We start from the raw sequence: 15,782 nt of genomic DNA, 5'->3' as shown, positions 1-15,782 counted from the left end.
CAACTAGAATTCTAATAGACATAACCAGAAAATGCTGATTCGTCCATTTTCCATCAGAATTACTGTTTAATCCAACCAGATCATTTTTCTCAGTGTATGAACTGTTGAATTTGTTTTGTTTTATGTAATTATTTTTAATTAATTTCTGGTCTATTAGATACAGATAAATCACAAAATCATCCATAATTTAATTTATTAATTTACTTTTTTATTAAAATTGTAAACTGATTTTTCGAACTAGAGAAACTTAAATTTATGACACTAGCCGTCTTGGATTCTCAAAAATGTTTCTATAACTTTTACTTCTTTCTTTCTCAAAATTCATTTCTTGTGAATATTCATTAAATATAGTTTAGACGTTTTAATTGTTTTTGTGCTTCTTTAAGGTCTAGAGAGGCCAGGGCTCTCCCAGCCTTCTCCCTGGCTACGCTCATAAATCCACTTATCCATGTAGCGTAGAAGTTTGCAACAACATTTGCAACGTTATTACATTGCTGGAACAATGTTCTTGCAATTTACTGGAATGATCTATGCTGTATGGATTATATGATATAGGTGCATTCGGAGAGACTATAGCGCTATTAGCGCGTTATTGTGTCATTTTATCTTTATCGTTCATTAAACATAAAACAAAAGTAGAATGGCACGAATAACGCTAATAGTGTTTGCTCAAATGCATTCATAGTGCAATTTTGTTTCACGAAATTGCGTTTCAGTGTTTTAGGAAGAGTATCTGAAAAACAGAGATTTATGTATTTTCCACAAAATGAAATAATCTTTCATGCATGTTTGTAAAATTAGCGAAAAATCATACATTACAGTTTAATAGTACACATACATACAGTCTTAGCCATAAGTAAAGGCACCTCGATTTATTGCATTCTCTTGGAAAAGGTGATCATAAAAATCAAAAGCAAATTAACAAAATATCAACATTATTATAAAGATAAACATTACGTTTTAATAAAATTGTTTATAATAAGTTTTATACGTAATTTATTTTTCGTTAGGTATAAAATGTTTACGTCAATTTGTGGGGATGCTTTATATTTTAGACTGTACCAAAGTTGCATACATGTATGATGTTTTTTGTATAACACATGAATCGACGTTTTAAATTTGAATAAATTTTGATGTGCCACGTGCGTTTGATAAATCGTATTAATGCTACTCTGATGCCTGCCCTCTAATTAAATTTTTCCTATTATTAGTAATAAATTATACTGACAGAGGCACAAGGCTGTGAAAAGAATTATTTTCGAGGGGATGGGTGGATTTTATTGCCATAAGGCTGCTATTAACATCTGCATTTGTTGCGGCCTATTTGTCGCAATGTGATACGATTGCACGAATCCCTTATAACGTGTAGAGGGCCAGGAGACGAGGGTGTCCTTGCCCCAGTTTCGAGAATAGGGGTGTCATTTCTGGATGGAGGGGGTGCTTAGATACGCCGGTGGCGGTAATAAGGGCGATGGAGGGGAATTTTGGTCCTCCGTCCTCCCTTCTATCCCTCTACCATCCCTCAGTGTGCAACATCTGTGTGCACCGTTCCCGATATTCTACCAAGTGTGACGGCCTTCGCAAGGAATGTTTTGTCCTGCTGAATAGCGAACGGTTTTCATTCGATCTATCGATTCAATCGAACGCTTGTCTAATGAAATGCTTTGCATTCAATCGAGATATTGAATGTTACGAATGATTTCTGATGACCGATGTTTCATTGAGGGACAATTTCGTTTGATAACCTTAGTTGTGAAAATTTATTCGACATACGTTAGAAAATTTGAATCGTTAAGAACTTTCACAAATGCAATTTTTTTAAATTCTTGATTTGATTAATATAATATTGTCCAAAATTTGTATAAGTACGTTTATAAAAACGTAATTTTAATACAATTTTAAATAATTTAGTGTGAATTATTATATATTTTATAAATAAATAATGAACTTTATTATTATGTTACTATGGTAAATTATTCTATTAGTTTAATATGTAATATTAACATTGAGATATAATATAATATACACTGAGAGAAAAATTTTGTGATATTTATGACTAAATTATATGTTACCATAATCATGCTACTATTAATAATAATAACTGTATATATGTATATATATATATATACATAGCTTTATATATAGCTAATTGAAAATAGCTATAGTTATCATTACCACAAAAATGGTTGCAATTACTATAATTTAACTATAATTTATAATTATTTTGGAACAACCGTTTTGACTCGAAAAAGATTATAAATTATAGTTATATTATATTTTGTAAAAATGATTGTCCTAAAAATGGCTGTAAATTATAGTTAAATTATAATAATTACTACCATTTTTATGGTTATAATAACTATAATTATTTTTTTTTTGGGGGGGGGGGTTGCCAACTGTATATACAAAGTGTTTTCAAATTCGCGCCCTGTATATTTGTTGATATAGAACTATATATGTAGTTATTATTACTAACATTTATAATATAATGATAACCATAATTACAGTAATAAAAAAAAATTTCCCTCTCAGTGTAGTCATAATAATATCTAAATACTTGATTATTATTACTACATACGCACTAACCAAACTTTAACCGGTATCATACTTAAATGTTCTAATTACGTACCAAAATATTTGATTATAATAATCAGAAATTGATTTCTGTTTACTGTTTACTTTGAAATTGAGTTCTGTTTACTCCCACTAAAATTTGCTCTTAATTAAACATATTTTATTAATTCAACATCATGATGGTTTTTTTCGTAAAAAAAAAAAATCGTAAGTTTCGTGACATAATGTGCGCCCACATGATTTCTCGTTTCTGTACCAACGACGCATAAGGTTCATTCATTTCGAGAAATGGAAATCTAAATCGAACAATGAAGGACCAAATCCCCAGGAAACGTCACGCTTCCCTCGCAAGGGAGCTTCCACATTACGTGTGATAACATAGAATGACGGGATTACATGACCTTTCCGCGCGACATCGCCGCGCGTTGCGCTCGAGCGCGATGCATTGTACGCGATCGGACACCTTGTTTCTCGTTGCCGGGAGAATTTCAGCGCATATGCCAGCAATCCCACGGTCAATGAGGATCGATGCATCGTCGACAGCTGGCGGACGACAACCAACGACGAGATAGAAATCTGAAGCCGATTTCGTCGGACACGCGCTACGTCACGTGCCGTGCATTTCTCCGCCCCCGCGTGACCTGTGTGCCCGGGACGTTTGCTTTATCGAGCTCGTCGATCATTGATTGCGCACGCCCGAATATCGATCGCGAACACAGCGGAGAAATAGACCTGGGCATTCCGCTGATAAATAAAGCCAGATTCGTAATACCGTGTATTATAAATATCTTGTATTAGCCGGATATCGTTGGTTTTACATGAACATCGTGGATGTTGTTGTTGTTCGAAATTTACAACAATTAACAGAGAATTAAAGTTAATTTGGAGAAGAATTACCGAACAAATTCAGGGGAGATTCGAGGCACTTGAAAAATTATTCGAAGTATTTGAATGAGAATGTTGGTACACGGAAAGAATGGGTTCAGTGAAGTATTTAAAAATTTAGTTGAATGCGAAACATTTTGGAAAATTAACATTTTTGGGATTACTTATTCAAATATCCATCATATTCTGTAAAACTTTTAAAGTGAACCTCATTTTAAAGAGTGAAAATTGAACTACTCTTTTTTAAGACTGGCTCAATTTTCACTGTTTAGACTGAGATTTTATTCCAAAGAATTTAGAGAGTAATAATGTGTTTTTTAAACAATAATTCTTTAAATCCAATAACTGTTATTAAAGTATATAAAAGATTAAATCGGATACAGATTTGAAAATGTTAATTAATTCCACGCAAAATGTTTGGAAACACTTTTTGAAGGTTGTCATTTTAGGATTACTTATTTAAATATCCATAACAATGTGTTCTTTAATAATAATTCTTTAGTTCTAATAGCTGTTAATGAAAATTTGGAGAATTATTGTTAAAAAAACATTGTTATGGACATTGGAGTTTATCCCAAAAGTGTCAATTTTTAAAAAGTTTCCGAATTTTTGATCTGGAGTCTATGTTGCGAGAGCATCATGATAACGCTATAAAAAATATGTTTGATATTCTAACAACCAGCTGAATCTGATATAATTATTCAGTTCGATGGTCCATGATTGTTTTTACCATAGATCTGTATCTTGCTAGATTTTTCGATTTCAGCCAAATAATTATTAATTAATATTAATAAAGTATTTTGATAATTGACTTTTTGATAAATATAGAGTACCTTTAGGATTTTAATATTTTACTAAGCTCGAGTAATAATCAGGTTTTAATATTATGGAATATTTGATATTATAAAATATTTGACATATTATTATTGAGAATATACTCACCAGGTATGCACGCGTATTTTAATAAAATTTCACCTGGAACCCATGAATATGCTCCTGGATGTTCGATAGTCACGTTGTAGCGACAGTGTTTTTGACCAGAGCATCTGAATCATAAAGGTACATATTAAAAATCGATAAATGACAGAGTAGATTGATTCGTAAAAAAAAACATCGATATGGTTAGACGAACGTTAATTTAATTCTTTCATACTGAATTTCCTACTATCTTTTATGCTAAACTGCTAAAAATGCATCTGATATACAAATTCCCTTTATTCCCGCGTAATAAATTGCAATTTATGCAAGGTTTCGCTTTCGGATACTATCGATTGTCCGACGACCTCCAATTAAATAAACGGCGTCGGTCATTAGAGGCTGTGAACGCGCTGACAAAAGCAGCCCCCGGGCTTCTTCGGGACGGGGGGGATGGAATTTAAGGGTGGGACCGGGATTGTTGCTGCGCGATCTTTGTTGCTCGTGTTTGAAAGCAGGAGTGAATAATGGACGAGGGTGGATTTTCACCCCTTTTAAGAGGCCTCGATGCTTCACTCCGCTACGTCGACCTCCTCCTGTCGATTTTATCGGTCCCTGGGCGGAAATAAAAGGGAAATAATGTTTCACCCACGCTCGCCCTTGCGAAGAATCTCTTTGAATTTTTTATACTTGCTAGCCGCGACGGATTCTCAAATTGAAACTTGTGGTTATGTGCGATCGTATCTCTTCGTTAGTCAAAGATAAGTCATCCTGTTTGGCGACAAAATTTTATATAGAGGTTATATATTGCTAAGAGGAAATTGCAATACTGCGAGAAATGAAGAAAATGCAGAATAAACGATACAAAGACAGAATTAACAGAGCAAAAATTAATTTTGCTCTGAAAATAATTATAAAAGAAATATGAATACATAAATTTATTATAACTGTAATTTTGAAGCAGACGTTCTTTGTATTAACGTATAATTATATTCTTTCTTTAGTATATTAAATTATAATTGAATTATAATTTTGTTACTCATTACCTTGCCGTTTTTAATTCAGTAATAATTCAAACAACTTTTGATATATATTTCTAGCCTTTTGCACGAGAGAGAAAAAGAGCGAGATAAAATTCTGGGATTTTTTAGTATGTGAATGAGATATTCCATTTTTCTGCGAAGAGCTCGGTGCAATTTCAGTAATGCAAAATTTGCATCCCTCGCATTGCCAACCCCTATTTGCGGAATTCCCGGAGCGTGATGCTGTGTAAACGTAGGGAGAAACCATTTAACGGAGATCGTTTCTCCTTCGGTGATCATTCGACGTGCGTTTCAAGGGAAAAGAGAGAGGGTTGGCAATTATTGCTTCAGGAATGCTTTTACCCTTGCACATCAAACGTCGAGATTTCGTTCTCGACCCTCGACGGGTCTCGGGTGCATGATGAGCGGCGGATAAAAATGGCGGGTGTATCGGAGATGAGAGTGCTTCCCGATCGAGTGGCTTAACTGCATTTCGTAAATAATAATGACTTTTCAGAGATTATATTTCTAAAACACTGCAGTTCTTTAACTATTTTTTCTATTTTTCTTTCATATTCATTTCGATTTCATCAAATTTTGTCTCCTATGGAGATATTTAATTTGACATTTAATGTGCTGTTTTTATTTTAACATTATATTATTTATTGTTAGATATTTATTTTAGTCATTAGAACAATATTCTATTCATTATAGAAAATGTTGTTTTTACATAAGAACTTTCAGGCAGCAAAGAGAGTTGTGAGAGAATTTAATCGCTTGTTCTAGTTTTGCTTTGTTGAACTCTATCACAGCTACAACCAAGAGTCTATTACAATGTTTGTAGTCGGTAGTAAACGTTCGCAATAAGAGTCGTTCTTGAGCTGTGGTTTACCTCAGACTTCGTTCGTAACTAAACACTATCTTGTGCTATCGAACACTTGTGTCAGGAGCAGAAAGGCTCGATATCTTCGACGAGGGCCACGGAAATTCTAGCTGACGGATCATCAATAAAATTATTCTTAAGTTGAAATTGAAGATTCTGATGCGATGTTGATATAAATCATTTTTTTTAAAGATCCGAGAAAACTACAAATTTAAATATGATTTTTGCATAAGATTAAATTAAATGATAATATTTCTATTTTCATAGGTACCTATATGTATATAGAAAATAGAAATATTTTACAATGAGTTTAAACCTTATTCGATTTTTATACCTTTTAAGATTAATTGTCTAAAAGAGAGAAAAAATGATCAATACATAAAACGTTTCAATTTGCCGTTATATTTGGATGAGCAAAGTAAATCTACCTTTTATTCAAGGATGATCTGATATCGATTATGTCTGCCTGAATGTCCTCATCGTCGAGAATGTAGTTTCCTTTGAGCTCTTGCATGTCCGTCCGTTTCCGCGTGCTACCTTTGTTCGTCCACATTTTGAGTTCTTCTTTCAAACTTTTTGATTCTTTCTGACAGAATTCCGTGTGATTCGCGTGATATTCCGCCTCCAGAATAAAGATGAAAGCTCTCAACGATCTGCGGACGCGATACTAAACCATGTAACTCTGCATATAACTAAATAAATCAATAAATAAATCAGAAAGAAATTTAGTTAACGAGAATTTAATCAATAAATTTTTTTTTAATTATCGCGCTCAAAGCTTTTGCTATCAAGTTAAAACCTGTAATTGAATCTTTTATACGATGTTGCTAAAACGTTAAATTAAAAGTTGAAGTTAAATAATTAGAACTTTAGTTTCTCAATTGGATTGGTTTTGAGAATTTTGATGTGCATTAAAATTACAAATTGCATTTATTAATAAGTTTACAGTAGATAGCAAATACATGGGAAGAACAATTTTGTGCTGGAGTATCTAAAAATTTAGCTGGATAGAGATCTGAAAATAATTTTGTTTGACTATCAAAATAATTATGTAGAGTGCAAATATGACGAGTAAAAATCTAATTTTAATATTATGTACTGTGTGTTGAAGCAAGTACAAGCATGATAAGCAATGTTTTAAAAAATTTTAACGTTCTAGTATCTCATCTTGAGCTACTTCAGTAAAGTTTTGCTGAGATACTTTAGCAAAACTGCTCTTTGCGTGTATATTTAGTTTTCTCTCTTGCGTTTCTTTTGGGAAAAAGTAATCTTTACCTTGCCATTTTTCTAATAACATCAAGGTTAAATATGTTAAGTAAATATATTATTTATTCATCACTTAATAGAAATTTTTTGTATAAAAGCATTATTAATTAATTTCTCTCAGAAATTTTACATTAATAATATTCAATAGAATAAATGCAATAATGAGTAAGCAAAGATATAATATTTTTGATGCAAATATAAATACACATAGAATTTAAATAAGATTATTTACGACTATTAATTTATAGAATTGTAATATTTTGATAAATTATAATTATAATTTGTCAAAATATTAATTTATCAATATTATTTGATAAATTTTCATGCATTAATAAATTTTATATATAAATGATACGACGCGCTCTGTAAACGCTAATTCATATTTAATCTCTTTACGACAAAATGTCTTTATAATGAACCAGAAATACTAGTACACTGAGAAAATGGTTTGGTTGGATCAAACAGTAATTCTGGTGGAAAATGGACGAATCAAAATTTTCTGGTTATGTCTATTAGAATTCTAGTTGTGATAACTAGAATTCTGATTAATATAATTATTCTGGTAAAAATAAGAATTCTAGTAGATTTTACCAGAAATATAGTATCAACTAGAATTCCGATTATCTCAACTAGAATTCTAATAAATTTAACCAGAGCGAGAGAGAGAGAGAGAGAGAGAGAGAGAGAGAGAGAGAGAGAGGGAGGGAGGGAGAGAGAGAGAGAATTTTCTGATTCATCCATTGTTAACCAGAAATTTTTTTCAGTGTACATTTTAAGAAATTTTTATCAAAACGCGATAAAAGATGCTGACAAACCTGCATGTCAATCTGAGCAGACCGTGGGAGCATCTCTGTTCCTGGACCACTTCCATGTATCCTCCGGGGAGTTTCACAGCCTTCAGGATCCTGCCAAAGGGTGCTTGGGTGGTGGCGATGATCCTGGGCGAGAAACTGGCCGCAATCGTCATAAGCAGCAGCATCAGGAGACTCGTCAGGGTCGTCGCTGCCGGCCAAGCCATGATGATGGTTGATCATCACAGTGACCTGGAAGTCTCCTCGCAAGCCTGGTCTCTAGAAAGAGCTCCTAAAATTAGCCCTCGAGTACCACCGCGTTCTGATAAGTCACGAAATCGCTCTCTTCAGAAGGTAGACGTGCACTTTCCTTTTGCCTCTTCAGATTCTCCCACGGCCACTCGAATCGCAGTTCTGCTGTCCGGAGGTCAATGACCCTTCAGCCCTTATTCAGATCAGTATTACCCTCTTAGATCCCAAATAACCGCGAATGAGGTTTAAGGGGAACGCCTTTTATGTGGCCGTGAATATTTCCGATACTTATATCTAAAAACATAAAGTAATATACTTTTTATATCACTTGACTTTAATGTCAAATTTTCTTGCAGATATAAAAGATAATTGCGCTCTTTATAAAGATAATTGAAATTTACTTGTTAAATTAAGAGCGAAAATAATTTAATCGCGATTGTATTCCTAGAATAGTCCTGTGAAAACTCGTTTAAATGCAAAATGGCTCTGATTGTTTGAAAGATAAAATATGTACCGAAATAGGAGAGAAAGTGCATTCGTCGACGTTATTAGAGCTAGATTACTTTGCGAGACTTTTCGTTGAATGAATGCGTTGAATCTTTGAGGTAGACCGAGGTCAAGAACTGAAGCTGGATGAATAGAAGACGGTAAAACGAGGGAAAATATGAATCGAGAAAAATTGCAACAGTAAAATATATAAAAAGAAATAAGGACTTTTCGCTCTGCGTGCCACAAACACGAAAAAAATATTAAATATGCTTTGCAATGTAATAGCTTGCTATCTCGCGAGCTGTATTTATCTCGCATAGCAGTTCCGAAAAAATACAAGGAATTTTTAAATACTAGCTGCGCGTTGTCTAGTACTTTCGTTCCATATTCCACTTTTAATCCTTGCTAGATTTATGTATTCTCTTTTGAACTTTTTAAGTATAAACCATGATATTTTTATAAATTCACGATATATAAAAAATTCTTTTAGAATTGAGTTAAAATTAATGACTAAAATTAAAGATGACAATACTAATAATAATCTTTTTGAATCAGATCTTTAATATAAAAACAAATATATAAAGATATTTTTAAAATATAAATTATTTTTATAAATATCGTGATTATGTATCAAGAATTCTATTAGAAATACATTAAAATGTTAATAATTAAAATTAAATACGACAATAGTAATAATAAACTTTTTGAATATCAGATTTTTAATATAAAAATAGATATATAAAAATATTTTTTTATATAAATAAAATTTTTAACTGGAAATTTTATTAAAATTATATTGAAATTTTGTTAATATTTTAACATTAATATAATCTTAAACTGATTTTAAAATTTTCAATTTCGGATTTTTGCATGAATTTTAGTAACATAAATCTTGATCAAAACTCACCTTTGATTCTTGAGAACAGCTAGAGATTGGTATCTCGTACGTCGTGTATCTCGAGAGCGCTTTGTAAACGATATTCTTTTTCAATCTGACAATTCTTTCGATCGTTCTTCCTCTTATTTTTAGCCGCCGACTCCTTAACTCTTCCACCACGATGTTTGTTGTAAAAGCGGCTCTGTCGCGATCAATCGGCCACGGCCAAGTTCCAGGCGCAGCCACCGGGAAGACAACAGCGGCAACGCGTTTTCCGTGGCGTCTCAAGGACGAGGATTAGAATAGTACGGATAAACGATTTCGTATTTAGGCACTCGCGGATGACGAAACGCGCTCTCAATTCGCCATGAAGGAGTTGCCAAACACACCGGATGATTGGTGATCAATCGCACACTCAGATCTATTCGATTTTCACTTAAATGGATGATTCAATTATTTCTACACACAAAATAATATATGCCAGTAATAATTACTTTCAAGTATTTCAAAAGTTTATATAGCCACAAATTTATCATAAAAAGTCATCAAATTTATTCAAAATCCTAGTAAGTTTAATACTTCAATCAAGATTATTGAATTAAAGTAAATTCGATTTATTTACTATATATAAAACCATTTCTTTGATTAATTCTATAATATTTTCTTTAAAAAAGAAAATAAAGTTTTTGTTCTGAGTATATAATAATGAGTTTTTTTTTAATTTGTAATAAGCATATTTTAAAATTATATATATTATTAAGAAAATATATTAATTTTATATATTAAAATAATTATATATTAAAATATAATAATTTTTTATTAAATATAACTATTACTTAAAAGAAAGAAAGAAAATTAAATAATCATTTTTTAGAAATAGAATGTTATTTTTGTGTATGTATGCATTCTTTGTGCGTAAACATTAGATGATGATAAATTAATCTTGTTCAGTAGATACTAAGTGAGTCGATCGATTAATTCCAATTAACGTTTATTATTCACAGCCCCGTTCTGGTGGATTAATTCTGGTCAATAGGTGTCGAATCAGTTTGCTACTTAATTGACTGTGGTTAAACGCGTTACGTGCCGGTTAATCACTCGAATTCGCACGAATTCTAACTAGGTAGATATATCCAGTATCGATTTTATATATTACATTATATATATATTTCTGATAGATATTATATTGAGAATTTCGAAGTCAAACTTTATCAGCCATTAATATCAAGTTTCAGTTCTTCCGATATCATTTTTATTAATAATTATGCTTTAATTAGTGCGAGATTTTTCACTTTAATTGATTCCATTTAAAAACTTGAAAGAAAAGCGTTTCAAGAAATATACATGACACAATGTCAATGAATCTTTTTCTTTTTTCAATAGCAACTTATAGCCATTAAAAAATATTAAAAAATAATTAAATATGATTTGATAAAATAATATTCACTTTGATTTTCAAAAATTTCCAGAGCATAAGAAGTCACCGTTTGAAATGTTTCGTAATGTCACGTCGCTTGTGATGTGTAATATCCTGATTAATTTCCTTGCTGAAGAGTTTTAGAAGTTCTTGTAAAGATCTTTAAGTCAATCACTTTCTCGGAGAACACTATATTGATATATTCTTGAAAAAATACCATTTTGTTAACATTAAACTTGTCGGTACCCTTAGTCTTGCAAACGCAAGAAGGGCTCTACTCTTCAAAGAATATGATTGCTCCAATTAAAACAGAAATATTCTAATATCACTCGAACGACACTATTCGAATCACTTGGTTCACTTCATCGAACGACAAAAATATATTAGTAGCTAATACAGTTAATCCGAAAACTACAAAAATCTATAAAATCTCCAACATATCGTCATGTTACACTTGTTTGATTAGGCTTGGTTTATCCTGGCACTGCTCGGTGTATTAGATTTCGTAACTGAAAAAGTATTCCTTTCGACACTGCACTGGACGGGCACTGGACTTAGCTGATCTCCGCTTCAATATCCACCGGCGCGAGTGCGTAAATCGCGGCGAACACCCGTTCGCGTCGGCGATTCGTTGGCGTGTGCCGTACCAAGTCGGCCTGATGATGCCTGCTACTCCATAGGCATTGATAGGCAGCCTAAGCCTTGAGTTCAGCGGCTACCAACTAGTCGGCCTGCGAGCGAGCGAGCAGCCCGGAAGCGGTCGGTGGTAGTTTCGGGGGGGAAGCTACCCTACTGCACGCGTGCAGGGACTCGGGGGTCCTGCATACCCTTATGCCGTAGATTCGTACCCCTGTGCCACGGGCGCTGGTTTTCGCGCTCTGCCCCCTCGTTCGATCCTCTCGTCCCTTTGCCTTCCGATGCCACGCCGGTTCCCTTTCTTCTTCATCGACGTTGATCCCAGACAGCTGAGGTCGGCAGCTGAAGATTTTCGGGTCTTCGCAAGGATCGCGCAGGTGTCACGTAAGATCAATGAGGAATAGAAATATCGAGAAATAATTCTCTAGGCACGATGATGCGATTGCATGTGATATTTCATTTTATTCTGTCGATCATTATTTGAAGAATTTTATTATTTTGTGTCACTATTTCAAGTTTAACAGAAAATATTATATTGCTACACGCTGAAAAAAAATGCGAATTAGCTCTGCCAAATGTATTTCATTTAGTGTGTAATATCCAATATAGATTATATTGATATAATATTTAATAGAGGAAGAGAGGAGGTCATAGAATTCCATTACGTTTTATTAAAATATCTCGATAGATATAATATTCATGACGTAACTCACATAACTACTTTTAATCTGAGTCTATTAGGCATAGAGTAATAATAATATTACCAATAGTTATGTTATAGGTAGAATTCTTCAGGTATACGGTAATTTACATAAAAAATTGAAGAAGGGAAATGATTGTGGTTATGGAAGGGGATATGAAATACCACTAATATATAGTATAACTTTATACATTTTGTGACCAAATTTAGTTCAATTATATCATTTGAAATTCATATCCAAGTGCAAGTTACAAAATCAATATAGTTATTAAAAGAATACGATTTTGTTGAAGTACCTAAAAATTTAATTAGATGCAAATTTTAAAATAATTATGTTAAATTAACCAAAATAATTGTATAAATATAGAAAACTTAAATATGGTGAACAACGTTACAAAAAATTTTGACATTCTAGCAATCCGCTTGAGCTTACATAATTATTGTGATAGTGCAACAAAATTATTTTCAAATCTGTACTTAGCCAAAATTGTAGATACCTCAGCAAAATTCTTTCCGCGTATCAACAAATTTCTCGAAATTACGTAAACAGTATATACACACCTATAAAATTATCTACTCTCACAGAACTGAAACGCAGCTGTTGCAACAACGCAGTAAACACTAATAATCAGTAATCATGTTGTAATGTCTAAGCAGAAGTGAAGAATTAATTTTGACGGTTGCATCAAATGTAGCGCAAGCTATACAAGACATTGTGATATTCCACAACCCCACTCGTTTCATAACTCATCTTTAAATATTACCAAACAATAATAGTAATCAAGCGTTTGAAAATAATTAGAAAAATGCGATAATATTTAGAAAAGTAGAATTAGTATTTTTAATTATATTAATCGAATATTTGATAGAAATTGTTTCAAAGCTTTAATAATTGTCATTTAAGTTTGATTATGCTTTTATATTTTTAATAATAAACTTATTAAAATATAAATTCTCTTCGAATGTTTACATTTGAAGAATCAAAAATCGAGTAGGTATACATATATCAAAATATCTTTTTAAATAATTTGCTTAAAATTATATTTTTAAGTTTGTATCGCATAAAGCAATGAAAGTTGAATATGATTTAATTTAACTCACGATGGGAAGTTCCTAGCTCGATTAATTAAAGCGAGAGAAAAAATTTGTTATCTTTTATAAATTTATATTGTACCGTCAGCGGCAATTTCATGGGAAACGTTTTTCAAACCCCTAAATAATCACAATCATCGAAAGAAATGATCATTTTTCGAGAGATTTATAGTCATTCTCCTCTATTGGTTAATGTCTTTCTTCGTCCCGCAATTCGAATTCTATTATTCGATCCAAAGATTCCGGTCATCGTCGATCTATTGTGATCGGCACGCGCGTGCTCGTAAACGCACATCTGCATCTCCGCGCGACGGAAACTGTCGAGCTCCGTCTCGTTTCGGATATACACCGGTTGTCATCGATCCCTATTGTCCCTGAATCGAGAAAGGCGCTCCGGAGTGCCTTGAGATCATTTTTCTCAGCAAGGAACAGAATCGAGAATCGTGACACGCAAGAAATTACATCTGCTAGCGAACACGTGTTACGATCGTTCGCTATCCTTTTAAGAGGGCTAAAAGAAACTTGAATTTACCATAAATTATCCGAAAAATCATCAGTTATAAAAATTAACGTTTTATATGTAGAATACACTTATTTTATAAATGAAACTATTATTTCAGCAATCATAAAGACATGAAAAAAAGTTCAAATAAATTAAAATCTTACTTACATAGAAGAACTTATTTAAATTTTAAAGCAATGTAATAAATAAAACCAGAATGTAGAATAATTTTATTTGCAATTTTATATATACCGTATAAAAAATACATTTAAAAAATTACTCACTCGCAAAAAATTATGGTCACCAGATTTTATATGTATATATATTATATAATGCAATTCTTTAAATTATTTTTATTTTCAAGTTATTTTGATATACATAAAATTACAAATTTAATTCTACGTAGAATCTGAATTATGGATTGTTTAAAGTGGTCTTTATAATAAATTTTTATGGCAAATTATGCGACTACATTTTTGTAGTTATTTCAATAGATGCTAAACCGCAAAGTAACGTGCGAATCGATCCACCCTCGGATCGGCAAACCCTTGCACGTGTTGTTGAAAATTAGATCGACATGTGCAACCGGTTACGGTTCGTTTAATCCACAAACTCAATGGAAGCTTAGTCAAATTGCATTTCTAATTCCCTCGTTGCATTACTCGCTGTACGCTTGAGGAAACGCCGACACTTCCATCCGTTCGCCCCAAAAGGATTTTATCGATCAAACGCGATCGTGTTCTATTCTTTGCACAAATTAAAAATAATAATAATTCTCGCAAGAGAGTCGATCAGAATTCTAAAATTATCTGCAAAATTAAAAATTTTTTATACAACCTGTGAAATATTGTAAAATAAAAATAATTTAACTTAATTTACAGTTTTGTTTATGCATGATTTTAATTTAGAGAGAGAGAGAGAGAGAGAGAGAGAGAGAGAGAGAGAGAGTCTGTAATTCTATTTATCTTTAATTTAATATAAATTTATTTAAAATATGTAAAAGTTTCAATTTACAGTTGAAACAAATATTTTTCCGAAACGCATTTTTGCAGATATGAATCGTAAAATCTTACAATCCACGACCCTCGCGCGATTCTTAACAGAATTAAGCACCACGTGTAAATTCGTTTTGTAAGGGGACTGTCCCTCCTGATCGATCAGCTGAGAGTTACGTATTGCGTTCATGTAAACTGCAAAGAAAAAGATTTATATTTATAAACTTCTATTCTTAGTGTAGCTCCATAAGCTAACTCGTGCGTATTCTGCTTTTATCATTTCAGTGAGAACCAATTCCTATTTTTCACAGATATTCGTTTTCTAAACGATATACTTTAAAACCTAGAAATATGTTGTTGATATAAATACGAATATATATCATTGTGATGTAAGACATTTATCACACAACTTTACTGAGAAAATGTTTCAGTTATATCAACAAGTTCTAACAAAATGCATATTAATCAAAATTCTGGTTGTATCGC

General features: G+C 32.4%; 1 protein-coding gene across 2 annotated transcripts in view; it reads right to left on the bottom strand.

The window, feature by feature from the left end:
• LOC108760128 (uncharacterized) overlaps positions 1-10,386 on the bottom strand; it is a 54,236-nt gene extending 43,850 nt beyond the window's left edge. The window contains exons 1-4 of one of the 2 annotated variants that reach the window (XM_018505926.1): positions 9,981-10,386; positions 8,361-8,882; positions 6,708-6,932; positions 4,402-4,505 (exon numbers count right to left, since the gene is read on the bottom strand). In XM_018505926.1, the coding sequence (XP_018361428.1) occupies positions 4,402-4,505; positions 6,708-6,932; positions 8,361-8,563 (532 nt within the window). In that variant the 5' untranslated portion in view covers positions 8,564-8,882; positions 9,981-10,386. The remainder of the gene's footprint in view (positions 1-4,401; positions 4,506-6,707; positions 6,933-8,360; positions 8,883-9,980) is intronic. The other variant, XM_018505925.1, reaches the window with a different exon arrangement.
• Between the last annotated feature and the right edge of the window lie 5,396 nt (positions 10,387-15,782).

Source organism: Trachymyrmex cornetzi, unplaced genomic scaffold (genome assembly GCF_001594075.2).
Source record: "Trachymyrmex cornetzi isolate Tcor2-1 unplaced genomic scaffold, Tcor1.1 scaffold220, whole genome shotgun sequence".
Classification (NCBI taxonomy): Eukaryota; Metazoa; Arthropoda; class Insecta; order Hymenoptera; family Formicidae; genus Trachymyrmex; species Trachymyrmex cornetzi.
This window is presented reverse-complemented; position numbering and strand designations above follow the sequence as displayed.